The following is a 27,199-nucleotide window of genomic DNA, read 5'->3' as shown; positions in this document are numbered from 1 at the left end:
GTCTGTAGTGACGCCTCGAACACTGAAATGCAGTGCCTTAGACCGCTGTGCCAGAGGGAAAAAAATAAGGTCAAATCCTCAACGTAGCTTAAGCCACATTGTACTGACTTGATTTTGTACGTTTGCCCACTGACAAAGAAATGATCAGTCTATAATTTGAACAGTGAGAGACAGAATAACAACAAAGAAATACAGAAAAACGCATGTCAAAACTGTTATAAATTGATTTGCATTTTAATGAGGGAAATAAGTATTTGACCCCTTCTCAGAAAGATTTCTGGCTCCCAGGTGTCTTTTATACAGGTAACGAGCTGAGATTAGGAGCACACTCAAAGGGAGTGCTCCTAATCTCAGTTTGTTACCTGTATAAAAGACACCTGTCCACAGAAGCAATCAATCAATCAGATTCCAAACTCTCCGCCATGGCCAAGACCAAAGAGCTCTCCAAGGATTTCAGGGACAAGATTATAGACCTACACAAGGCTGGAATGGGTTACAAGACCATCGCCAAGCAGCTTGGTGAGAAGGTGACAACAGTTGGAAGAAACACAAAAGAACTGTCAATCTCCCTCGGGCCTGGGGCTCCATGCAAGATCTCACCTTGTGGAGTTGCAATGATCATGAGAACGGTAAGGAATCAGCCCAGAACTAAATGGGAGGATCTTGTCAATGATCTCAAGGCAGCTGGGACCATAGTCACCAAGAAAACAATTGGTAACACACTACGCCGTGAAGGACTGAAATCCTGCAGTGCCCACAAGGTCCCCCTGCTCAAGAAAGCACATATACATGCCCGTCTGAAGTTTGCCAATGAACATCTGATTGATTCAGAGGACAACTGTGTGAAAGTGTTGTGGTCAGATGAGACCAAAATGGAGCTCTTTGGCATCAACTCAACTCGCTGTGTTTGGAGGAGGAGGAATGCTGCCTATGACCCCAAGAACACCATCCCCACCGTCAAACATGAAGGTGGAAACATTATTATTTGGGGGTGCTTTTCTGCTAAGGGGACAGGACAACTTCACCGCATCAAAGGGACGATGGACGGGGCCATGTACCGTCAAATCTTGGGTGAGAACCTCCTTCCCTCAGCCAGGGCATTGAAAATGGGTCATGGATGGGTATTCCAGCATGTAAATGACCCAAAACACACAGCCAAGGCAACAAAGGAGTGGCTCAAGAAGAAGCACATTAAGGTCCTGGAGTGGCCTAGCCAGTCTCCAGACCTTAATCCCATAGAAAATCTGTGGAGGAAGAGGAGTGGGACAAAATCCCTCCTGAGATGTGTGCAAACCTGGTGGCCAAGTACAAGAAACGTCTGACCTCTGTGATTGCCAACAAGGCTTTTGCCACCAAGTACTAAGTCATGTTTTGCAGAGGGGTCAAATACTTATTTCCCTCATTAAAAAGCAAATCCATTTTTAACATTTTTGACATGCGTTTTTCTGGATTTTTTGTTGTTGTTATTCTGTCTCTCACTGTTCAAATAAACCGACCATGGGCAAACATACAAAATCAGCAGGGGAACAAATACTTTTCCCACTCACTGCATATAGCCACATTTCACTTCTGAACAAATTAAGGCTTGCCTAAACAACGGGGGTAAATACTTATGCAAATCCAATTTTATTTGTCACATGCGCCGAATACAACAGGTTTAGACCTTACAGTGAAATGTTAACTTACAAACCCTTAACCGACAGTGCAGTTAAGAAAATAACTCAAATGTAAGAGATAAGAAAAACAAAATATTAAAAAGCAGCAGTGAATAACAAAAGTGGGGCTATATACAGGGGGTACCGGTACAGAGTCAATGTGTCAATGTGAGGAGGCACCGGTGTCGAGGCAATTGTGGGTAGGGTAATTAAAGTGGCTATGAATAGATAATAACAGAGAGAGCAGCAGGGAGGGGGGGGTTAGCCAATTGATTAGCTGTTCCGGAGTCTTATGGCTTGGGGGTAGAAGCTCTTTAGAAGCCTCTTGGACCTTGACTTGCTGCTCCGAAACCGCTTGCCGTGCGGTAGCGGAGAGAACAGTCTATGATTAGTGTGGCTGGAGTCTGACAATTTATAGGGCCTTCCTCTGACACCGCCTGGTATAGAGGTCCTGGATGGCAGGAAGCTTGGCCCCGGTGATGTATTGGGCCGTACACACTACCCTCTGTAGTGCCTTGCGGTCGGAGGCCGAGCAGTTGCCATACCAGGCAGTGATGCAACCCGTCAGGATACTCTCGATGGTGCAGCGGTAAAACCTTTTGAGGATCTGAGGACCCATGCCAAATCTTTTCCATCTCCTGAGGGGGAATAGGTTTTGTCGTCCTCTCTTCACGACTGTCTTGGTGTGCTTGGACCATGGAAATGTGTTTGTGGTCTAACTCACATCAGCTGCGGAGAGCGTGATCACACAGTGATCCAGAACAGCTGATGCTCTCATGCATGTTCCAATGTTACTTGCCTCAAAGCGAGCATAGAAGTTATTTAGCTCGTCTGGTAGGCTCGTGTCACTGGGCAGCTCTCGGCTGTGCTTCCCATTGTATTCTGTAATAGTTTGCAAGCCCTACTACATCCGACGAGCGACGTGGCCAGTGTAGTACGATTCAACCTTAGTCCTGTATTGATACTTTGCCAACAACAAAATCACTTTCTAAATTAATTTCAATCTCACTTTGTAATGCAACAAAATGTGAAAAAAATCTAAGGGGGATGAATATTTCTGATAGCAACTGTACATGGTAGATGATATTATGCAGTGTGCTTTACTCTTTCTGCCTATAGCTTCCCAGTAGCAGGGCAATAATATGCTGCAATTTCATGGAGTTCTCCTCTAAGGCCAACAAACCGTCTTACATAAAGCATTCAGCTGGGAGGCAGAGCGGCGTGTCAGAGAGAGTGAGAGTGAGAGAGCGAGAGAGAGCTAGAGAGAGAGAGCGAGAGAGAGCGCGAGAAAGCGAGAGCGAGAGCGAGAGAGAGCGAGAGAGAGAGCGAGAGAGAGAGCGAGAGAGAGAGCGAGAGAGAGCGAGAGAGAGCGAGAGAGAGCGAGAGAGAGAGAGAGAGAGCGCGAGAGAGAGAGAGCGCAAGAGAGAGAGAGCGAGCGAGAGCGAGAGAGAGAGAGCTGTGTGTGTATGCAAGCAAGAGAACAGTGTTTATGTGTGTGAGAAAACAGTGTGTGTCTATGTGCGCGGGAGAGAGGGACACGAGGTGACGTAGGGCCTGTCGTCAGCAGCTCTCTCTCTCTCCCATGTCCTGTCTGTTCCTGCGGTTGATACTCGAAACGGAAGAGAAAGGACGGAATGAGAGAGAAAGAGAGATATGGTGAGTAAGTAAGTGACAGAGAGAGAGGAAGTGAGTGAGTGAGAGAGCACACATCCCGCGGGCATCGGCTTTCACTATGATCTTGTCATACGGGGAAGGCGAGAGAGGGAAGGAGACAGAGAGGAGTGGGCACAGTGTTAAATCCGCAAGGCAGCCAGGGATGACCGGCACATGGCAGAGCACCATCTAGGACGAGGAGGAGAAAAAAGAAGGGAAGGAGGAAGGGGAATAGGAGGAGGAAGTGAAATGTCCTGCTTCTTCATACCAGACAGCACTCTTATCGCAGCAAAACCACAAAACTATCAAGTTGTTCTCCCATGATGAAGCAAGTGTGTTTTGATGGGGGGCGGTGTGTGGTCTATTTACACTGACTCGTCTGGTTTCATACAATATTAAAGCGTCCTCTGCATCGCACGATCATGGAAATGCATCACTGGGCTGTGTGTGTACAGTGTGTGTGTGTGTGTGTGTGTACAGTATGTGTGTCTATCCAGAGGAAAACCCATTGCTCCAGATGTGAGCCAGGAGAAACATACGACAGATTGGGGCCATGCGTCAGACATGGATCGAGCCCATTCTGGGTAACATGCACACACACACGCACCCCCACACACACGCACACGCACACGCACACACACACACACACACACACACACACACACACACACACACACACACACACACACACACACACACACACACACACACACACACACACACACACACACACACACACACACACACACACACACACACACCTAAAGGCCAATTTATGATGTAAGTGATGGTTAGGGCATTAGATGTACACTATAGTTTGAGGAACTGGTGGTTAATGTAAAGTAGGCCTCTCTCTCCTAGAAGTCCATTGACCTTGTCGTTCCACTACCTACAGTGCCTTCAGAAACAATTCACATCCATTGACTTTTTCCACATTTTGTTGCGTTACAGCCTGAATCTAAAATGGATTAAATTGAAATGGTGTGTTACTGGCCTACACACAATACCCCATAATGTGAACGTGGAATTATATTTTTAGATTATTATTTTACTTTGTGATTAAAAATTAAAAGCTTAAAATGTCTTGAGTCAGTCAGTATTTAACCCCTTTTTTATGGCAAGTCTAAGGAAGTTCAGGAGTAAAAATGTGCTTAACAAGTCAAATAAGTTGCATGGACTCTGTGTGCAATAATAGTGTTTAACATCTTTGAATTACTATCTCATCTCTGTACCCCACACATACAATTATCTAGAAGGTCGAACAGTGAATTTCAAACACATATTCAACCACAAAGACCAGGGAGGTTTTTCAATGCCATGCAAAGTAGGGCACCTATTTGTAGATGGGTAAAAAAAAAAAAGCAGACATTGAATATCCCTTTGAGATTGGTGAAATTATTAATTACACTTTGGATGGTGTATCAATACACCCAGTCACTACAAAGATACAGCCGTCCTTCCTAACTCAGTTGCCGGAGAGGAAGGAAACCGCTCAAGTATTTTAACATGAGGCCAATGGTTACTTTAAAACAGTTTGAGTTTAATGAATGTGACAGGAAAAACTGAGGATGGATCAACAACATTGTAGCTACTCCACAGTATAAACATAGGCTGTAGAGAATGCAAATATTCCAAAACATATCCTAAAACAAGGCCAAATATACACTGGAATTGCTTACCAAGACAACATTGAATGTTCCGAAGTGGCCTAGTTACAGTTTTGACATATCAGCTTGAAAATGTATCAATGATCAACAACAAACTTGACAGAGCTTGAATCATAAAAAATAAAAAAAGTGCAAATATCTACAGTTGTGCAAAGCTCTTAGAGATTCAGAAAAACGTTGTTGTAATCGGTGCCGAAGGTGATTCTAGCATGTATCGACTCGTGGATGTGAATACTTATGTAAATGAGATATGCCTAATTAATTTTCAATAAATATGCAAATATTTCTAAAAACATGTTTTGACTTTGTCATTATGAGGTATTGTGTGTAGATGGGTTAGAATTTAAAAAACATTTAATCCATGTTGAATTCAGGCTGTAACAACAAAATGTGGATTTAGTGGAGGGGTATGAATACTTTCTGAAGGCACTGTAGCATAGAACCCATCCAGGTCTAGGTTAATGGAAAATAAATGGGACTTAACATGTAGGCCAATGCTAAGTTTAGCTGACAAAGGAAAATGTAGAAACCCAACTGTAAGCTATACAAATTCAATTTGCCCATCTTTCAACTTTTGCTAAATATAACTGAGGGAAGGTTCATGAAAATTGCAAGCGATGCTTTCCAACATACTAACAGCATACTGTGGGCCAAACTGTGCTGATATGACTAGTGTCGTTACTGTATCTGTCAGGCAATGGATTACACACACACACACACACACACACACACACACACACACACACACACACACACACACACACTAGCCCATCTACCGCCACACACAGTGTGTCCTCTCCTCTACACTCATCTTTCTGGATCTCTCCGTTCCCGACACAAGCCGGCCAGCCGTGCCCACTTTAATCCCTGTAAGCCCTGGTAAAAATGCTAACATATGAAAAGGGATTTGAAGAATAGGAGTTTTGGGGCTAAATCTATGTGCATTAGACCTATCTGTGTGCGTCTCAATCTCTCAAGCCCAGTGAAACAGTCTGGACTCCCACGGTCTCTGATCTCCAGGCCCTCCAGGCCCATTCACACTTGTTTCCTCTCTCTCTTTCCTCTTTATGTCTCCATTTCCCCCCTTGTTGCCATGCAGTAGTACATCTCTGCAGTAGTACATCTCTGCAGTAGTACATCTCTGCAGTAGTACATCTCTGCAGTAGTACATCTCTGCAGTAGTACATCTCTGCAGCAGTACATCTCTGCAGCAGTACATCTCTGCAGCAGTACATTTCTGCAGTAGTACATCTCTGCAGTAGTACATCTCTGCAGTAGTACATCTCTGCAGTAGTACATCTCTGCAGTAGTACATCTCTGCAGTAGTACATCTCTGCAGTAGTACATCTCTGCAGTAATACATCTCTGCAGTAATACATCTCTGCCAGGCCATCCATCAGTCTCTTTCCTGTCTACTTTTTCCTCAGCGCATGCTCCCTCGCTTTTTCACAAGCGATTGTTGGAAGGAAGGAGTATTTTTAAGAACTCAATCAACGCCCATTTCTCCATCCCTGAGCTCTCAACACAGAGAGAGGCCCTGATAGAATGGCCAAACCTGTTAGTAGTACATCTCTGCAGTAGTACATCTCTGCAGTAGTACATCTCTGCAGCAGTACATCTCTGCAGCAGTACATCTCTGCAGCAGTACATCTCTGCAGTAGTACATCTCTGCAGTAGTACATCTCTGCAGTAGTACATCTCTGCAGTAGTACATCTCTGCAGTAGTACATCTCTGCAGTAGTACATCTCTGCAGTAGTACATCTCTGCAGTAGTACATCTCTGCAGTAGTACATCTCTGCAGTAGTACATCTCTGCAGTAGTACATCTCTGCAGTAATACATCTCTGCAGTAGTACATCTCTGCAGTAGTACATCTCTGCAGCAGTACATCTCTGCAGTAGTACATCTCTGCAGTAGTACATCTCTGCAGTAGTACATCTCTGCAGTAGTACATCTCTGCAGCAGTACATCTCTGCAGCAGTACATCTCTGCAGCAGTACATCTCTGCAGCAGTACATCTCTGCAGTAGTACATCTCTGCAGTAGTACTCTGCAGTAGTACATCTCTGCAGTAGTACATCTCTGCAGTAGTACATCTCTGCAGTAGTACATCTCTGCAGTAGTACATCTCTGCAGTAATACATCTCTGCAGTAATACATCTCTGCCAGGCCATCCATCAACAGTCTCTTTCCTGTCTACTTTTTCCTCAGCGCATGCTCCCTCGCTTTTTCACAAGCGATTGTTGGAAGGAAGGAGTATTTTTAAGAACTCAATCAACGCCCATTTCTCCATCCCTGAGCTCTCAACACAGAGAGAGAGGCCCTGATAGAATGGCCAAACCTGTTATTGACTTCAACTTAGAAAGTGCTAGCCATTGCTTTTTTCCTTTCACTAGAGCTACTGAGCAGCCTGCCTGGCCGAGTCCAGTCAGCCCCACCTCTGGGGAAATCCCAAATTGCCTTGCAACAGAAAACACATTTAAGAAAGGTCACAGGCCCCTGGTTTAAGGGGATTTATTCCTCTTTTCCGTCTTTCTCCCCCTCTCTTTTGGACGTCATATTCCACTCCTTTGCCGATTGCCTCGCCTTCTCCCTCTCCACTGCTGTTTCTTTTATTCCTGGTGCTGCAAAGCTGCTTGGCTGGTTGAGTGTTCTGTGGAGGATTCTTGGAGTAACATGTCTGTATGACAGGCGTACGCACCAGATTAGACCCACTTAGCTTGTTTGGACAAATCCTCAGGTTTTAAAAGGGGAGGAGAGGAATAGAGATGAAATTTTAGAGAAACTGACTGCAGTAGGTTTGTACGAGGAGACTGGTTCAGATAGTCCATGCAGGAGTGGGGTGGGAGTGTCAGAATCATGAGATCAGCATTAGGTACCAATAAATACACAACAACCACATACGTGCACACACTTATTACAACTTACATTTTCACACCTACTGCAACACACACACCTTTTTTCCCTGAACAGAAACTCCCAACAATTCTACCCCCCCCCAAAAAAAACATAGAAGCAGGTGATATCCCTCATCACCTTTGCGATGTACCAACTAACAGTGCCTGACTGTGCATCTGTATCTTCCTGCGGAAGGGATTTGTGACAGACAGGAACACACACACACAGGCTGTGGGCATTGAACTCAGTCTGACCATTGTTGATAGTCTGGCATATATCTGTGACAGATTTTGGGGATGAAAGCTGTTCCCTTCTGTCCCGATCTAACCTGCCTCCCCTCCCCTCCTAATCCTCCCACATGGTTTCTGATGGAGTTTCTACGCTTACCCTGCCGTTTCATGGAAGACTGTGGGAAACTGGAGGTAAGTAGAGAATGCAAGATACAAAGGTTTTAATACAATGCCACAATTGGGAGTGTGGCAAAACTATCCACATTCAAATGTTGACATAGCATGTGTCCTCGGATGGGGCCACAGTGTCTCCTGTCCCCTCCTGTCTCAGCCTCCAGTATTTATGCTGCAGTAGTTTGTGTCAGGGGGCTAGGGTCAGTTTGTTATATCTGGAGTACTTCTCCTGTCCTTTTCGGTGTCCTGTGTGAATCTAAGTGTGCGTTCTCTAATTCTCTCCTTCTTTCTTTCTCTCTCTCGGAGGACCTGAGCCCTAGGACCATGCCCCAGGACTACCTGACATGATGACTCCTTGCTGTCCCCAGTCCACCTGGCCATGCTGCTGCTGCAGTTTGAACTGACCTGAGCCCTAGGACCATGCCCCAGGACTACCTGACATGATGACTCCTTGCTGTCCCCAGTCCACCTGGCCATGCTGCTGCTCCAGTTTCAACTGACCTGAGCCCTAGGACCATGCCCCAGGACTACCTGACATGATGACTCCTTGCTGTCCCCAGTCCACCTGGCCATGCTGCTGCTCCAGTTTCAACTAGGACCTGAGCCCTAGGACCATGCCCCAGGACTACCTGACATGATGACTCCTTGCTGTCCCCGGTCCACCTGACTGTGCTGCTGCTCCAGTTTCAACTGTTCTGCCTTGTTATTATTCGACCATGCTGGTCATTTATGAACATTTGAACATCTTGGTCATGTTCTGTTATAATCTCCACCCGGCACAGCCAGAAGAGGACTGGCCACCCCACATAGCCTGGTTCCTCTCTAGGTTTCTTCCTAGGTTTTGGCCATTCTAGGGAGTCTTTCCTAGCCACCGTGCTTCTACACCTGCATTGCTTGCTGTTTGGGGTTTTAGGCTGGGTTTCTGTACAGCACTTTGAGATATCAGCTGATGTACGAAGGGCTATATAAATACATTTGATTTGATTTGATATTTCAGTGGTCACGTTCAAAGAGTTCGCTAGGCAGAGACTGACCATAAAACAGTTTGGACAGAATATTAGACTAGCTCTTAGAGGCTTTCTTTAGCACGGCTGTGCTGCAATTGGGAATGCGCTCAGCTAGCCAGCAAACTCAGAGAGAGAGACAGACAGGCAAGTTTAATTTTCACCAGCCCCTGAAAAGGACAAGAGAGGAACGGGAGAACAGGGAGATTGAGAGAGTAGGGCAAAGTACCCAGAGTAACCCCCCACACGTCCTCTGCTCCCAAGCAGCTAAAAGTCAGGGAGATTTAAGGCCTCTCATGGTTGGGCATTAACATGTCTTTACCCACGGAGCTGAGAATGGAGCCCTCTCTATTTACAGCCCGCTAGCCCGTCAGGCGGTTGGCAAGGCGACACAGTGAGGGATAATGCGCACGCCACAACGCTTCCGGAATCTTAATGGAGCCTTCTCAACCAATGACGTGGCCGGGATAGACGGCGGGGGAATTTGCATATGGTAGAATGGGGGAGCAACAGGGGATTGGCCCCACCCCCTTGGTACCGGATGCCAGGGAGAGCACTGGTTGGATGCGTTCCTAAATGTGACTCTGTGTGTGTGTGTGTGTGTGTGTGTGTGTGTGTGTGTGTGTGTGTGTGTGTGTGTGTGTGTGTGTGTGTGTGTGTGTGTGTGTGTGTGTGTGTGTGTGTGTGTGTGTGTGTGTGTGTGTGTGTGTGTGTGTGTGTCAGAACATTAACACAAACACTTTGGCTAATTACACCACTAAATATCTAAAAGGTCACACTAAAAGAAACACAAGATTACTAAATCCAAACATTGTTAGGCTAAACTACACACAATTGACCTTCAAATCTCACGACCATAAACGCTATGCCTCAGATGTGCAACAAGCCATATCAAAAAAGATATGATTCTCAATTTGGGCGACTTCAATAGTCTTTTTATTAAATGTTTGTCTGCCAGGGCTATTTAGAAGGGTTTTAACAGGCGATGATGATGATGAGCATGATCACTGGGTTGGCTACTTTAAGCCTGCTTTCTTCCACATCCAGCTGACATGAGGCTAGCTAATCCACTAGCTCTGGCGGGGCTACAAACTGGCCCCAAACATAATGAAGGTCATTAGTCTATAAACAATGGCTATTGTGTGAGCTGCTGGAGCACACTAGGGGGATGAAAGGAGAGAGAGGGGGAGGGTAGATCGAGAGAGAAAGATAGAGATGAGGAGGAAGAGGGGAGAAAGAGGTAGAGATCAACAGGGTGAGAGAGGGAGAGAGAGACAAAGAGGGGGAGTTGAAGTGTGGATTCACTTAGACTGAACCCTTAAGCACCCAATAACATGTCACACATGTACCACGTCTCACACTCCCACACCATCTGGGCAAATACAATTAACCACTGACTGGCCTTCAAATATTAGACCACGCACTAATAAACTGTTAAGAAGGAGAGGAGAGTGTGAGAGAGACAAGAGACAGACAAAGAGGCCACACAGGTTGAGGTGAGATTATCTATGGTGGGTTAAATTCACCTAAGGTCATTTAACTGACAGCTTAACGTGATAAAATAAAACTCACATTGAACCCAACCCAGGTGGATTACAGAAGACGAATCTAGAATATTTAATCTAGTTGCAATGTAGCATATGTCTGGGTGAGTGTACAGGTGTGTGTGTGTCCATTGTATGCTGGACAACTGCCAGCTGTCACACTGGTGCGAGTGTATGGTGTGTGTAGTGAGAATAATGATTAATGGTAAAATCCCTCACACACGGTTTAAGCTCTCTCGCCGGGGTGGCGGCGGTCTTTGTGGGTGTAATCTCTCCCAGAATTAATTCCTGGAAATTGAAATGAAAAATAGGAAAAGAAGTGTCCGACCCCTGTCCTCTTCCCCAAGGTCAGTCAGTGTGTGTTCCCTCTGAAAAATAATACTAAAACTAGCAGAGGATTGAAAACTGAAAAAAGAGGGACAGGACGGACCAGAAAGACCAGACCAACAGACAGACAGACAGACAGACAGACAGACAGACACACAGACACACAGACAGACAGACAGACACACAGACACACAGACACAGACACACAGACACACAGACAGACAGACAGACAGACACACAGACAGACAGACAGACACACAGACAGACACACAGACAGACAGACAGACACACAGACAGACAGACAGACACACAGACAGACACACAGACAGACACACAGACAGACACACAGACAGACACACAGACAGACAGACAGACAGACAGACAGACACACAGACAGACACACAGACACACAGACAGACACACAGACAGACACACAGAGAAGGGGACTTCCCAGGGAGGGCTGGGCAGTGGGCTGGAGAAATGGTTAAACCCAGTTAACTGGGGATGAGGCTGAGCAGAACTGATGAGAGAGAGGACTGTGGTCTCCCTAGATACTGTAGAGGTGAAGGACACACACACACAAACACTATGAACACACAGCTAATGCAAAAAGAAATGAGCACATACAAACTCAGAAAACACACACACAGAAGCAGAGACGTCTTTCCCCAAGCACACAGGCGCTATAGCAGCCAGGTCACCCATGATACAAGGCAGTATCCCACGTCCATCCATGTCTGAGGATGTCGGGAGAAAAAGCAATTTGCCGGACAGAAAAAGGGGCAGTGAGTTGAAACTAGAATTTTAAAATAATTTCCATATAGTTTTGGACATTCAAGAGTGACCTGGACCTTAACCCAAAATAATACATTTCCCAATAGTTTTTGTATATTTTTTACTCAAATCTCCCCAAGGCATGATTGAATGGGCTCGTATGTTGCCCACCCCTGGTCTTTAGCCTACACTGTCAAACTAAACAGAATGGACACAAATCCTAATTTCTGGCAAGGGCTGGGCAATGACATAATATTCATTAGATCTATCATCCTGCTACTGTGTACAGTATATAATCAGATTAGCATTAGGGATATACGGCAAGACATATACTCATTGGTCCTCTCGCTCCCTCTCATCTCATATCTCACACAAACACACAGCTGACCTACATGCGACTGGTAGCATCCCAGACTCGCTGGCTGTTGCCCCAAGGCCTGGGTTCTGCACCACGCACTCCACAAACACACACACAACGTCTACCCTTGAAACGCTAACTGACTGGCAGACCCACCGTGCCAAAAAGTGGGTCGTCTTGTGCCCACAAACCACGCCGGGCGGTCCAGGGCATTCGAGGCAGCAGCAGGCACGTTAGGGCTAGCGGGCACGAGAGGGTGGCATGGTGGTGGTCAGGCAGTTAAGTCTTTCAACGTTAAATTCATCAGATCCCCTCATGGAAGCCGTCACAACTCAACCAGGCTCCCTTCTGCCATTATGGATCACCGTAACGTCATATGACCACCAGCACTGCTTGGACAGTGCTTTAGCACAGCCAAGGATATATCAACAACATTATTGATGGGGGGGTTATGGGTAATTTTGGTAAGGAATTCTCGTATGAGACCCTTGGGTCAAACGCAACACACACACACTGTTCCCACTCTGAGCGCCTGCCAGTACCACTGCTCACCTCATCCACACACATTACATTTGGGCTTGGCCCATTATAACAGAAGGGCAATTGACATTGCAGGCTGATGTTGTGACTGGGTTCATGGAGCTGTGCAGATTATCCCGGGTTAGGTCTTCCGACTGTGTGTGTGTGTGTGTGTGTGTGTGTGTGTGTGTGTGTGTGTGTGTGTGTGTGTGTGTGTGTGTGTGTGTGTGTGTGTGTGTGTGTGTGTGTGTGTGTGTGTTTTCAGAGCCAAAATCAACTAAACTCAGCAAAAAAATAAACATCCTCTCACTGTCAACTGCATTTATTTTCATGTGTAAATATTTGTATGAACATAAGATTCAACAACTGAGACATAAACTGAACAAGTTCCACAGACATGTGACTAACAGAAATTGAATAATATGTCCCTGAACAAAGGGGGGGTCAAAATCAAAAGTAACAGTCAGTATCTGGTGTGGCCACCAGCTGCATTAAGTCCTGCAGTGCATCTCCTCCTCATGGACTGCACCAGATTTACCCATTCTTGCTGTGAGATGTTACCCCACTCTTCCGCCAAGGTACCTGCAAGTTCCCAGACATTTCTGGGGGGAATGGCCCTAGTCCTCACACTCCGATCTAACAGGTCCCAGACGTGCTCAATGGGATTGAGATCCGGGTTCTTCGCTGTCCACGGCAGAACTCTGACATTCCTGTCTTGTAGGAAATCACACACAGAATGAGCAGTATGGCTGGTGGCATTGTCATGCTGGAGGATCATGTCAGGATGAGCCTGCAGGAAGGATACCACATGAGGGAGGAGGATGTCTTCCCTGTAACGCACAGCGTTGAGATTGCCTGCATTGACAACAAGCTCAGTCCGATGGTGCTGTGACACACCGCCCCAGAGCACAGACCTCGGTGTAACGCTCATTCTTTCGACAATAAACGCAAATCCAACCATCACCCCCGGTGAGACAAAACCGCGACTCGTCAGTGAAGAGCACTTTTTGTCAGTCCTGTCTGGTCCAGTGACGGTGGGTTTGTTAGGCGACGTTGTTGCCGGTGATGTCTAATGAGGACCTCCCTTATCAGTTGTAATTCTATGTTCTGAACCAGGGTTCCCCAGCTGGCGGCCAAGTGACTTTATGGGTTTTCTGAGCAAAAAAATATAGAAATGAACAATAGTTTTATTGTTGGACATAAAATACTGTAAAAAAACAGCATTGAGTAATTTGAATTTTGGAAATATTTTCCAAAGTATCCCCAAGTGTGATCATATACAAATGTAAGCAAGGTTTGAAATTATCATGTTTTAGTCAAATATTATATCTTCTTGCGTTCAATGCGCAGCCTACAAATTATTTGTACTTATGTTCCAGCCCCATGACCATCCACAAAAGAAAAAAACCCATCTGTGTCTAGTTGAGGAATCCCTGTTGTACACACACCAAGAAGACCCTGCACGGTGGCCTGGTGTGCTCCAAGCACCAGTCAGCAGCATCCCTCTCTCCGACCAGGGGCCGGACCCCTGACTAATCACCATTCACTCACATCAGGAAGAGGAGAGAGGGAGAGGAAGAGGTGGGAGCGAGAGAGGGAGTTGAAGGGAGAGAGAATAGTGGGGAAAGGAAGGAGTCAGATATTCTTCCCTGTTCCTGGGAAATGGAGGAGAGAGAGAGAGAGAGAGAGAGAGAGAGAGAGAGAGAGAGAGAGAAATAGGGAGACCGAGAGAGAGCGAGTCAGAAGGAGAGAGAGAAAGGGAAAAAGCGAGCAAGAGGGAGAGAGCGAAAGAGAGAGAACGAGAGAGAGAAAGAGACAGTAGATAGAGTAAAATCATTCATCAAAAAGAGGTATGTTTATCATCGAAATCAGAGCGACTCTTCTCTCTGTCCCTCTCTCTATCACTTCTCTGTCCCTATCTCCCACTTCTCTCTGTCCCTCTCTTCATCTCTCCCTCCCCCTTTCACTTCTTCGTCCCTCTCTCTTCATCTCTCACTTCTCTGTCCCACTATCTCTCCTCTCACTTCTGTCCCCCTCTCTTTATCTCCCTCCCTCATTCACTTCTCTCTGTCCCTCTCTTTTTCACTTCCTCATTCTCTACCTCACTCAACGGTAGACCATCTCCCGCCATCCAGTTCTCAAAATGTCCCAGGGCGCACGTGTGCACGCGCACACACCCACACGTCAGGCAGGATACACTCACTCTACATTGACCTTCTGACAGGACGGAGAGAGAGAGCGAGCGCGAGAGAGAGCAATGGGGGAGAGAAAAAAAATGAGTAGACAGGCTAACGAGGAGAGAGAGCAAGAGCAATGGCTTGAGTGAAACTGGAGAGAAGAGTGAGAGGGGAGAGGAACAGGGTAGAATGAGAGAGAGAGAGAGAGAGAGAGAGAGAGAGAGAGAGAGAGAGAGAGAGAGAGAAGAGAAGAGAAGAACGAAAGAAGGGGGGGATTAGTTAATGCACAAAAACACTGCATCAAACCAATGCACTGCTCCGAGCAGGATGCGTCAGCAGTACATTCACGTTTCCCACTCAAGGACAAAAGAGAAAGAGCAACAGAGTGAACAAGCGAATGAAAGAGAGAGAGTGAGAGCAGCCTTGCACCACACTGGCACCAGAAAAACGTGCTGGAATAACCTGAGCAGCAGGATTAACACCGGGGCTGCAGGGGTTAAAATCGTGTTGCTGTGGGGACACGCTGCCGTTTTCTCCAGTTCACCTGGGAAGCGCTTTATTCTCCTCTAAACCAGGGAGCCAGAGAGAGAAACGAGAGAAAGAGAGGACAGTGGAAGCTAACACAGTTGAGAGGCTTCGCGCTGGCACACACAAAGGACTGAGTGCTTTGAGCTTGGCCACTACCTCAGGACACTGCAGGGGTTGAGAAGAACGGGAGAGGGGGAGAAAGAGAAAGAGATACACATCCCCGCTCTCGCTCATCTGCTGCTATACAGCGGATCTGTTTTCCTTATCGATGCTGCTATAACATTCACGCCTGTGCCCCGCTCGGCTCTCTCTTGCTTCACTCTCCTATTCTGCCGCGCGGGGAAGAAAAAAAAAGGGATTGAAAACAGGAACGAGAAAGAGACCGAGGGAGATGGTGCTTTAGCCTCTTTTTGCTGTGCTGATATTGCTGCTGAATCTACTCTACGCCCCCCACCCTCTCTCAACTCTGTTACAAACCCCCACCCACCCTCTGAAGAAATTGACGGATTATTGGGAAGTGCGCGGGAGGCAGGCTGCAGCTGCTGTGTGTGTGTGTGAGCGCCGCTGCTGGCGAGCCGTGTTTGCGTGCTGCTGTGCTGGAGCGCAGAGCTAGTTAAGAGGAGAAATAAGCTAATGACCGCAGTGTGTGTCGCGTAGCCTTTTCAACCCTGCCGAGCGCTACAGAAATCAAGTGGACACGACGCGACACACAGAGAGAGAGGGTGGACTGACTGACCACCAAAAAATAGAAAGAGCCAAGGGAAAGGAAAGGGGGGGTCCTGCCCCCCCCTCTCAAACAAAAGGGGAAGAAATTTGAAAGGACTGTGGAATTGTTCATTCTTCCTCCTTAACCCCCCCTCCCTCTACCCTGAAACCCCCACCCATTTTTCTTCTCTGCCTTGGGTTTTCAGAGTGCGGAGTGTGTGTGTGTCGGTGAGCACGCGTTTGTGCTATGGAGACTTGGAGAAGGCGTTCGGCGGAAACATCGAGCGGCGGATTCCAAGGACAAGCGGGAGAAGAGCAGCTGAGGCGAGCGAGCGTGTACTGCTATAGGAGCCTGACTGGATTCCTACCCATCTAAAACACATGCTTCGGATGGGCCTTCACATCTTTTCCTTCTTCGGATGATGTTCGCTTGTGTGGAATTATAAAAAAGGGGCCATTTTGGCAAAGAATCTTCACTTCATTTGCTTCTAACAGAGCAGAAAGAAAAGTCTTTATTTTTCTGCTCCTTGGATTATATACCTGATTTAAACACTCTGTGATTGACAAACAATCTCGTAAGGACCTGTATAAAAAAAAAGCTTGAGGTAGGTGTCTAGCATTTCCAACCCTATTTCAATCATCTCCATCTCCTATTCTATAATTTTTTTCTCTGTCTCTGAAACATTTAAGAGCAGTTGCCCTCCCCCCTCCAGTAGTGTCCATGGAAAAGAGAGCCAGAGTCTTGCTTAATCCGGGGTAGGGCCAGCCCTCTCCTCCCTCCCCTCTTTATACCTCACCCCCCCCCACTTTCGACCACCAACCCATTCAACCAACCGACCCCCAACCCTCTCCCCCGGACGATGCTGAATTATGAGCGTGCCACATCATGAGTCTCCTGGGGCGGGTAGCTGTGCGTCGAGCCACCCTGCTCTGTGTTGTGTTCCTGATGGCGCGAGCGTGGAGCAGCGCCTCTCTGGCTATGGCGGGGGCGGCAGCGCCAGGCCCTCAGGGCTGCCCACCGCAGTGCTCGTGTAGTAGCCAGCTGAGCAAAGTGGTGTGCACTCGGCGCGGCCTCACTCGCGTGCCCCCGGGCATCCCCGCCAACACGCGCCACCTCAACCTGATGGAGAATGCCATTGGAGAGGTGCAGGCCGACACCTTCCGACACCTGCACCACCTTGAGGTTCTGCAGCTGGGCCGCAACGCCATCCGGCAGATCGAGGTGGGCGCCTTCAATGGCCTCACCAGCTTAAACACCCTGGAGCTATTTGACAACCGGCTAACTGGGGTGCCCAGTGGTGCCTTTGAGTACCTGTCCAAGCTCAGGGAATTATGGCTGAGGAATAACCCCATCGAGAGCATCCCTTCGTATGCCTTCAACCGAGTGCCCTCGCTCATGCGTTTGGACTTGGGCGAGCTGCGCAAGCTGGATTTCATCTCCGATGGCGCCTTTGAGGGCCTGCACAACCTCAAGTACCTCAACCTGGGCATGTGCAACATCCGGGGGGAGATGCCCAATCTGAGCCCCCTGCTGGGCCTGGAGGAGCTGGAGATCTCGGAGAACCTCTTCTCCGAAATCAAGCCAGGCTCCTTCCGGGGCCTACGCTCACTCAAGAAGCTGTGGGTGATGAATTCACAGATTGGGATGATCGAGCGCAATGCCTTTGACGACCTGAGCTCGCTGGTGGAGCTCAACCTAGCCCACAACAACCTGAGCGCCCTGCCGCACGACCTGTTCTCCCCCCTCAGGTACCTGGTGGAGCTGCACCTCCACCACAACCCCTGGAACTGTGGCTGTGAAGCCCTGTGGCTGGCGCGATGGCTGCGAGAGTACATCCCTACCAATTCTACCTGCTGTGGCCGATGCCACGCGCCGGCCCACATGCGGGGCCGCCAGCTGGTGGAGGTGGACCGGGGGGAGACCGGCGTGCTCCAGTGCTCTGCCCCCTTCATAGGCGACGCGCCAAGAGACTTGAATATTTCGGCAGAGCGCGTAGCGGAGCTCCGTTGCCGGACTGCGCCAATGTCCTCGGTTCGGTGGCTTCTGCCCAATGGGACCGTCCTGACGCACGCCTCGGCCCACCAGCGGATCGCCGTGCTCAACGATGGCACACTCAACTTCTCCAATGTCCTTGCGGCTGACACAGGCACCTACACCTGCATGGTGTCCAACGCGGCTGGCAACTCAAACGCCTCGGCCTACCTCAACGTGAGCGCGGCTGAACTCAACACGTCCAACCTCAGCTACTTCACCACGGTGACAGTGGAAGTGCCGGGACCCACCACGGAGATGCCCAAGCCCAAGCCCACAACGAGCGCTCCTAACACTGGTAGGGGGGCTGGAGGAGAAGCAGGGGGAGGTGCGGTGGGCGCTGGCACCACCACCACCGCCTCGCCCTCCCTCTTTCAGCCCGTCTTCATCTCTACTCCCACCGTTCTGCTCCAGAACACAGAGGGCCAGCCAGGCGCCCGACCGTCCGCCGTTCCTGCCTCCAAGTCTGCCACGGTCAAGCCACCCGACACAGTCCCCAGCCTGGACGAGATGATGAAAACCACCAAGATCATCATCGGCTGCTTCGTAGCCGTCACGCTGCTGGCCGCCGTCATGCTCATTGCTTTCTACAAGCTGAGGAAGCGCCACCAGCAGCGGAGCACGGTGGCAGCCACCCGTACGGTAGAAATCATCCAGGTGGACGAGGAGGACCTGCCGCCGCCTGCTTCTGCTGCCAACCAGCTACGAGACCACACGCTGCCCGAGATCCGAGACCACACGCTGCCCGAGATACGAGACCACAACAGCATCCAAAAACTGGATTATATCAGCCACAAAACAGACTATGGCTTCCCCAAACCCAAAGCCGACTACAAGGGGGACTACACAATCCACATGCCCAAACCAGACTACATTATACACAAGCCCAAGGCTGAGTACACCACCTATAAACCAACCGTGGACTACACTACCCACAAATCTACAGTGGAATATAGCACCCACAAATCTACACCAGATTTTAGCCTTCATAGACCAAAGGCTGACTATAGCCCATTCAGACCTGAATATAGCACTCACAAGCAGCCTAAAGCGGACTATAGCCCCTTCAAACCTGACTACAGTACTCACCCGAGAACACCTAAAGCAGATTATAGTCCCTTCAAACAGGATTATAGCAGTAGTACTCACCCGAGAACACCGAAAGCAGATTATAGCCCCTTCAAACCAGATTATGGCACTCATCCAAAACCCAAACCAGACTATAGCCCATTCAAACCTGACTACAGCACTCACCCACGACCTAAACCAGACTACAGCCCTTACAAACCTGACTACAGCACTCAGTCCAAATCCAAACCGGAGTACAGTACACACAAATCCAAACCGGAGTACAGTACACACAAATCCAAACCCGACAACAGTCAATACAAACCCAAATCAGAACACACCCCCAAGGCCGCGCCGGACTACATCGTCTTCAAATCAGACTACAACAGCCCCCACAAACAGGATTATGGCAACCAGAAACCCAAAATGGATTCCAGTCCCCACAAAGCAGACCATCACAAGGTGGACTACCGCACCCTCAAGCCCAAATACAACACGTACAAGCCAGCAGGACATGGGGCTAAATGGACAGAGAACAACATTGGGAACTCTCTCCCTCGAACCTTGCCCAGCGCCATCACAAACCTCCCTGAGCCCTTTGTCATAAAAACTCACACCAAGGAGAAGGTTCAGGAGACTCAGATTTAAAGCCCCCCACACAACCCCCCTCCCCAGCCACGTCCAAATCCCCATAGCCACCCCTCTCTTCTCATAACTACATGCAATAGAATGCACAACGGGGGAAAAGACAGGAACTTTCTTTTTTTGTACAGAGTGCAAAACTTAAAAAGACTGAACATTTCTTGTTGTACATGCTTATAAATAAATCTATATATGAAACTATTGAAAGTACCATGGACTGGTGATAGAGAAGCATATTATATTAAAAATAAATACATTGAAACTATTTTCTAACTTGTAACTTCTATTTAAAAAGACGAGTTGTTTAACATACGATCTTGACTTTGAGAAATGAGGGTAGACTTGTTCAAATAAAGAGGCATTCTGTGTGATTTTTAAACCAATGCTACAGAGAATGCAGTGAAAAGAGAAAAAACATTTATACTGAGAAGACTTTCTTTAAGAAAAAAAACATTCAAAAAAAGGTCAGTGTTGGATCTTTACAGGTTTATCTTGTAAAAGCACCATGAATTTGTATTGTGCCAAATGTTACAAATGCAATAAAAATGATTTTTGGAGAGAGAAAAAAGCAAACAGAGAGAGGTGACGTTTTGTTCTCCTGGCGTACTGTAGCGAACAGCCAAACGCTTCAGACACTGCAGTAAGACTCTGCAGCTATACTTTAACCCTGCGTGTGCTGGGTGACTCACACAGAATCAATCACAGCACAGAAGTGCCTGCTGCTGTTTTTAATAACACTTGATATGCCCGTGTGTCAAGGCAGGTGGGGGGGAAGCTATGTTTAGTACGCATAACATTAGTCAATGACATGGTACTTAATCAAGGTGTGGCCCATTTCAAAGCGGGTACTAGATTTGTCCCGTTTTCATGAAGTTCTCCAAATGCATGGAACCCACGAGAAAAGCTTTTAAAGGGCCTCTATTTAAACAGGGGTATTTGAAGTGCTCCCCAGTGATATGTATGAGACTGCACTGCTGTCATGTCAATGAATGATTGCATGTGTGTAAAGATATGAAGATGTAAGGTGTGATATGGTGTGCTAACTTGAGGGGGTTGTTTTCTATGTGCTTGACTTCGAGTGGTCAGAGTGGTGTTTTTCACTACCAGACTTGTAGATGCACGAGACAGACCCTGGTGATGTGAGCACACACACTTTCCTCTTGGCCCCCAAAACATCTCCTCATTTCTCTTTTCATTGCATTCCCCCAGCTGTTGTGGCTTCATCAGTCAGCGACGGTTTTATGAGGACAAATGCTGTGGGTCTCGCCGTTAACTGTGCATTCTTCATCTTCAACAATCTCCCTCTCCATCTTAACATAGCCGTAGCTTAGCTCCCCCCTAGCCCTAACCTGGAGAGATGACATGTACACCAGGTCGTTAGCGTCTGTGGACGGCTCAAACTGGCTAACAGCGTGTGTTTTTTTTATAGAGCCGGTTGTACTGACTATCGGTGTGACACGTACAGAACAGAGGCCTCTTTCTTTACCAAGACGCACGCTGGCTTTCAGCGGGACGCCTGAGCATTAACAACCGGGCGACAGGACCCCCGGCGCCACAGCTCATTAAAATGCAAGAAAAGAGAAAAAAAAAGATCAGACAAAAACGGAACAAAAACAAATTGGGGGCATCTTATTAAGCAGTAAATGGGAGTATTAATAGGAGCTGGTATCGACGACGAGGGCATATTGCTCACTGTGTCTGAGTGATTAAACTCTGATTGGTCTATAATTTACACAGCCTGGACGGACACACACCTCGTGATTAAAACTTCCCACAAAAATAAAAAAAATACTGGTTGCGAGGTAGTGTTACAGCAGCCCGGTCACCGGCCAAGCCCCAGCAGCCATTAGCAGTCACACACTGTCCCCTCTGTCAACGGTTTACGTAACCGAGGCGGTAATGGGAGGACGGTGTTTGTCTCGGAGGGATCCGACTATTTCCTCTCTACTCCTATTTATTCGTGATCGAGAGAGAGGAGAGGAGAGAGGAGAGGAGAAAGAAAGGGAGGGAGGGAAAGGGGGAGTGGCTGATATACTCATCTCTGCGCTGCACCATGCAGTAAGAGCATAAGAGAGCAGAGATAGCAGAGAGAGCAGAGATAGCAGAGTTAGAGAGAGACAAAGCAGAGAGAGACAGAGCAGAGATAGCAGAGAGAGAGACAGAGCAGAGATAGCAGAGAGAGAGACAGAGCAGAGAGAGACAGAGCAGAGATAGCAGAGAGAGAGACAGAGCAGAGATAGCAGAGAGACAGAGCAGAGATAGCAGAGAGAGAGAGAGAGACAGAGCAGAGATCGTAGAGCAGAGTTAGCAGAGAGAGATAGCTGAGACAGAGATAGCAGAGAGACAGAGCAGAGATAGCAGAGAGACAGAGCAGAGATAGCAGAGAGAGAGACAGACAGAGCAGAGAGAGAGAGAGAGCGCTGAGGCAGAGCAGAAATAGCAGAGAGAGAGCTGAGGCAGCTTTTGATGTGTTTAACCTGCAGTCAGGGCCCGTCAGAGTGATGTGTGTATGTGGGGGTGGTGGTTCTGGGAATTTAGAGAGAGAGATGGAGGGGAGAGAGGGGGGCTTAGAGAGAGGGGCCCTCTCCAATCCAAAGAGACAGATTAGGAGGGGGGTTTGATACATACACACGCAAACTGATTAATATATCCTTCACACACACAAAGTTAAAATATCCCTGCCTCTCTCACACACTCAGACACATAGCCCACACAGATGCACACAACCATATGCACACTGCCACTGAGCTGATAAGCAGACTAACAATCTCTCTTAAACCCAAATACTTAGAGAACCTGAATCGCACACACTGTCACTGATGCAAACATATCGCTGGCACACAAACAGTAACACACCCTTACACATACACAGCTCACAAACAAAAAATCCCAGGCAGTTCACCTCACACAAAGCCATACATGTTGTGCCCATGCATGACCTTGCACCATCGACCCTTGAAGCCCCCCCAACTACCTATTGGGTTAAATACAGGCTTCTGCAGTGCACTTTAGGCCAACGCTGGTCACTTAAGCAAGGATCAGACATGATCAATTCAAAACGCGTCTCCCCCTATCTCTTTCTCTCGCTCCCTCTCCCCCTCTCTCAGTAACTCACGGCCTTAAGGGACTGTGTGTCAACATGCAGGGCTGGCTAAGGGACAGCATCTGACGGGCACTGTGGTGTGTCAAATCAACATTTCTTTGTCACATGCTTGGTAAACAGGTGTAGACTGACAGTGAAATGTGTGCGTTTGCTTTGTTGCATATGTGAGCATGCATACGCCTGTGCGTGTCTGTGTATGTGCCCCTGTGTGCGTATGCATGTGGGTGTGTGTGTCAGCAGTGATTTGTGCTGTGGTTACTTCATGGGTAGGGACAGCGGGGGGGCTTGGAAAACAAGCGTAGCCTCTTCATCCAGCCCATTTCATCTCCATCGAGAGCCAGAATTTGTCATTGTTTCTCCGGTGTGATGGTTAGAGCAGGAAATTGGTTCGACAATGTGATAGTGTGTGAGAGCCACAATGTAGCATTCCTAATTGTCACTGGAGTGTGCTGAATGCAAGAGACAGTAGAGAGAGAGAGAGAGAGAGAGAGAGAGAGAGAGAGAGAGAGAGAGAGAGAGAGACAGAGAGAGAGACAGTAGAGAGAGAGACAGTAGAGAGAGAGAGTAGAGAGAGAGACAGTAGAGAGCGACAGTAGAGAGAGACAGTAGAGAGAGAGTAGAGAGAGAGACAGTAGAGAGCGAGAGAGAGAGAGAGAGAGAGAGAGAGAGAGAGAGAGAGAGAGAGAGAGAGAGAGAGAGAGAGTGAGAGACAGTAGAAAGAGAGAGCAAGAAAGAGAGAGAGACCGAAGAAAAAATAAAGTAGAGAGGAGAGAGAGAAATGAACAGTTTATCACAGCAGGAAAGTAATCCTGCAGCAACAGACAATTATTATGTGGATTATAATTAATGGTCATTTTTGTAGGTGTTGATTTAAAAAAAAGGCAAATCAAGTCTGACATTTTAAGGTGGAAATTACAGGAAAATTCTCTGCATCAACAAAGTGATCAAATAAAGATAGCACATACACTATATACACAAAAGTATGTGGACAGGCCTTCAAATTCGTGGACTCTTGAGCAGTGGAAATGTGTTGTCTGGAGTGAATCTCGCTTCACCATCTGGCAGTCCAACGAACTAATCTGGGTTTGGCCAATGCCAAACCGATGCTACCTGACCGAATGCAGTGCCAACTGTAAAGTTTGGTGGAGGAGGAATAATGGTCTGGGGCTGTTTTTCATTGGTCGGGCTAGGCCCCTTAGTTCCAGTGAAGGAAAATCTTAACGCTACAGCATACATTGACATTCTAGACAATTCTGTGCTTCTAAATTTGTGGCAACAGTTTGGGGAAGGCCCTTTCCTGTTTCAGAATGACAGTGCACAAAGTGAGGTCCATACAGAAATTAGTCAGTTTCTCGAGATCGGTGTGGAAGAACTTGACTGGCCTGCACAGAGCCCTGACCTCAAGCCCATCGAACACCTTTGAGATGAATTGGAACGCCGACTGCGAGCCAGGCCTAATCACCCAACATCAGTGGCCAATATCACTAATGCTCTTGTGGCTGAATTGAAGCAAGTCCCTGCAGCATACAGTACGTATGATGCTGTGCTTGTCTGTGGAGTTCTGTACTGTTTCTGTGTGCTCTACCTATGATATACCACATCATCCAATGTTTTTAGCTCACTGCAGCATAGCACAAAGCACAGTTGTGTAGCTGGACAACAAGAGGGGTCCTAGAGACAGTAGGTGTCTGTCCTGTGCTTTCTGTACTGAATTATACCTCTGCTATACCACACCAATCTATACTGGAGTGGTTCTGTACTGAATTATATCTCTGCTATACCACACCAATCTATACTGGAGTGGTTCTGTAGTGAATTATACCTCTGCTATACCACACCAATCTATACTGGAGTGGTTCTGTACTGAATTATATATCTCTGCTATACCACACCAATCTATACTGGAGTGGTTCTGTACTGAATTATATATCTCTGCTATACCACACCAATCTATACTGGAGTGGTTCTGTACTGAATTATATATCTCTGCTATACCACACCAATCTATACTGGAGTGGTTCTGTACTGAATTATATATCTCTGCTATACCACACCAATCTATACTGGAGTGGTTCTGTACTGAATTATATATCTCTGCTATACCACACCAATCTATACTGGAGTGGTTCTGTACTGAATTATATATCTCTGCTATACCACACCAATCTATACTGGAGTGGTTCTGTACTGAATTATACCTCTGCTATACCACACCAATCTATACTGGAGTGGTTCTGTACTGAATTATATATCTCTGCTATACCACACCAATCTATACTGGAGTGGTTCTGTCCTGAATTATATCTCTGCTATACCACACCAATCTATACTGGAGTGGTTCTGTACTGAATTATATATCTCTGCTATACCACACCAATCTATACTGGAGTGGTTCTGTACTGAATTATATATCTCTGCTATACCACACCAATCTATACTGGAGTGGTTCTGTACTGAATTATATCTCTGCTATACCACACCAATCTATACTGGAGTGGTTCTGTCCTGAATTATATCTCTGCTATACCACACCAATCTATACTGGAGTGGTTCTGTACTGAATTAGATCTCTGCTATACCACACCAATCTATACTGGAGTGGTTCTGTACTGAATTATATCTCTGCTATACCACACCAATCTATACTGGAGTGGTTCTGTACTGAATTATATATCTCTGCTATACCACACCAATCTATACTGGAGTGGTTCTGTACTGAATTATATCTCTGCTATACCACACCAATCTATACTGGAGTGGTTCTGTACTGAGCTAACGTGGTCCCACTAGTTAGCTAGTTGTTGGGGGCTGTCAGGCCGTGTCCAGGGCGACACAAACACCAGTCCTCCTCTGTCGGAAGGAAGCAGGTCTCGCTCTACTCCGTGCGCTTCATTAGCGATCACTGAGGAAGCCATTTGGAAGGAGACGAGCATGTAGCATGCAGCGTGTCCCCCACAGCTCACAGGACCCTGACGGATGGAGAGGGAGGAAGAGAGAGAGGGGAGGGAGGGAGAAGCAGAAAGCTTGGTGGGGAGAGAAAAGGAGGGAAGACAGAGAGAAGGGGAGAGAAAAGAAAAGGGGGAGAGAGTGAGCGAGAGAGAAACAGGAAAAGTAGAAGGGTAGAAAATCAGAAAAATGCAAAAGAGGAAAGGTGGAGGCAGAGAGAGCGAGAGAGAAGCAGGCAGAACAGGCCAATCAGCAGAAAGAAAGTGCAGGAGAAATGTGGTGGAGCAGGATAAGCATGTTGGTGAAATATTAAATGGAATAGAATAAACAAATATCAAAAGAGAGGAGGCAGAGTAGATAGAAAAGGAGAAGGGGAAAACAGACCGACAGGGAGAGAGAGCAAGAGAGATACGGAGCAAACAGAACATGATGAAAAAGTGCCAGCTAGATAGAACAGGGAAAGAATGAATTATTTGATTGTGCCTGGAGGGCTGCACCAACTAGAGGTGTAGGGTGGGGGTGGAGCAGTATAGTACAATAGACAGGAAAAGCTGATAACCAGTAATGGACTGAACCACTGGTAAGCTTGGGACTATAACGGTTCTATCTGCAAAAATATAGTTCTGAACCCTCATTGGTTTAAATGGTTTTGAACTATATACACAAAGAACATTGAACAGAACAAGGCTATAGTCCCCCCAAGCTCTCTCACTAGGGGGCGGAGGGGGGCAGTAAATGGTAGGTACTAGGGGTTGTGTGTGGTTCTCGGGTTGTGTGTGGTTGTAGGGGTTGTGTGTGCGTGGTTGTAGGGGTTGTGTGTGCGTGGTTGTAGGGGTTGTGTGTGCTCGGTTCTGTGTGGTTGTAGGGGTTGTGTGTGGTTGTAGGGGTTGTAGGGGTTGTGTGTGGTTGTAGGGGTTGTGTGTGTGTAGGTTGTAGGGTTGTGTGTGGTGTGGGGTTGTAGGGGTTGTGTGTGGTTGTAGGGGTTGTGTGTGGTTGTAGGGGTTGTGTGTGGTTGTAGGGGATGTGTGTGGTTGTGTGTGGTTGTAGGGGTTGTAGGGGTTGTGTGTGGTTGTAGGGGTTGTGTGTGGTTGTAGGGGTTGTGTGTGGTTGTAGGGGTTGTGTGTGGATGTAGGGGTTGTGTGTGGTTGTAGGGGCTGTGTGTGGTTGTGTGTGGTTGTGTGTGGTTGGTTCTTCTA

At 47.4% G+C, this 27,199-nt stretch overlaps 2 protein-coding genes across 2 annotated transcripts in view; one reads left to right on the top strand and one right to left on the bottom strand.

Moving 5' to 3' along the window:
* The window catches only part of LOC127926845 (staphylococcal nuclease domain-containing protein 1-like), a gene marked incomplete at its 5' end in the record, with an annotated part of 287,826 nt that overhangs the window by 181,210 nt on the left and 79,417 nt on the right, over window positions 1-27,199 (bottom strand). The window lies entirely within an intron of this gene.
* On the top strand, window positions 17,058-20,861 carry LOC118375821 (leucine-rich repeat-containing protein 4). The gene is made up of 2 exons (XM_052512464.1): window positions 17,058-19,012; window positions 19,808-20,861. The coding sequence occupies exons 1-2, from the start codon at window positions 17,099-17,101 to the stop codon at window positions 19,958-19,960; spliced, it is 2,067 nt and encodes a 688-aa protein (XP_052368424.1). The 5' UTR covers window positions 17,058-17,098; the 3' UTR covers window positions 19,961-20,861.

The sequence above is a fragment of the Oncorhynchus keta genome, unplaced genomic scaffold, assembly GCF_023373465.1.
Source record: "Oncorhynchus keta strain PuntledgeMale-10-30-2019 unplaced genomic scaffold, Oket_V2 Un_contig_8484_pilon_pilon, whole genome shotgun sequence".
NCBI classification, from domain to species: domain Eukaryota; kingdom Metazoa; phylum Chordata; class Actinopteri; order Salmoniformes; family Salmonidae; genus Oncorhynchus; species Oncorhynchus keta.
The sequence above is the reverse complement of the archived record's forward strand: the minus strand, read 5'-3'. Positions and strand labels throughout refer to the sequence as shown.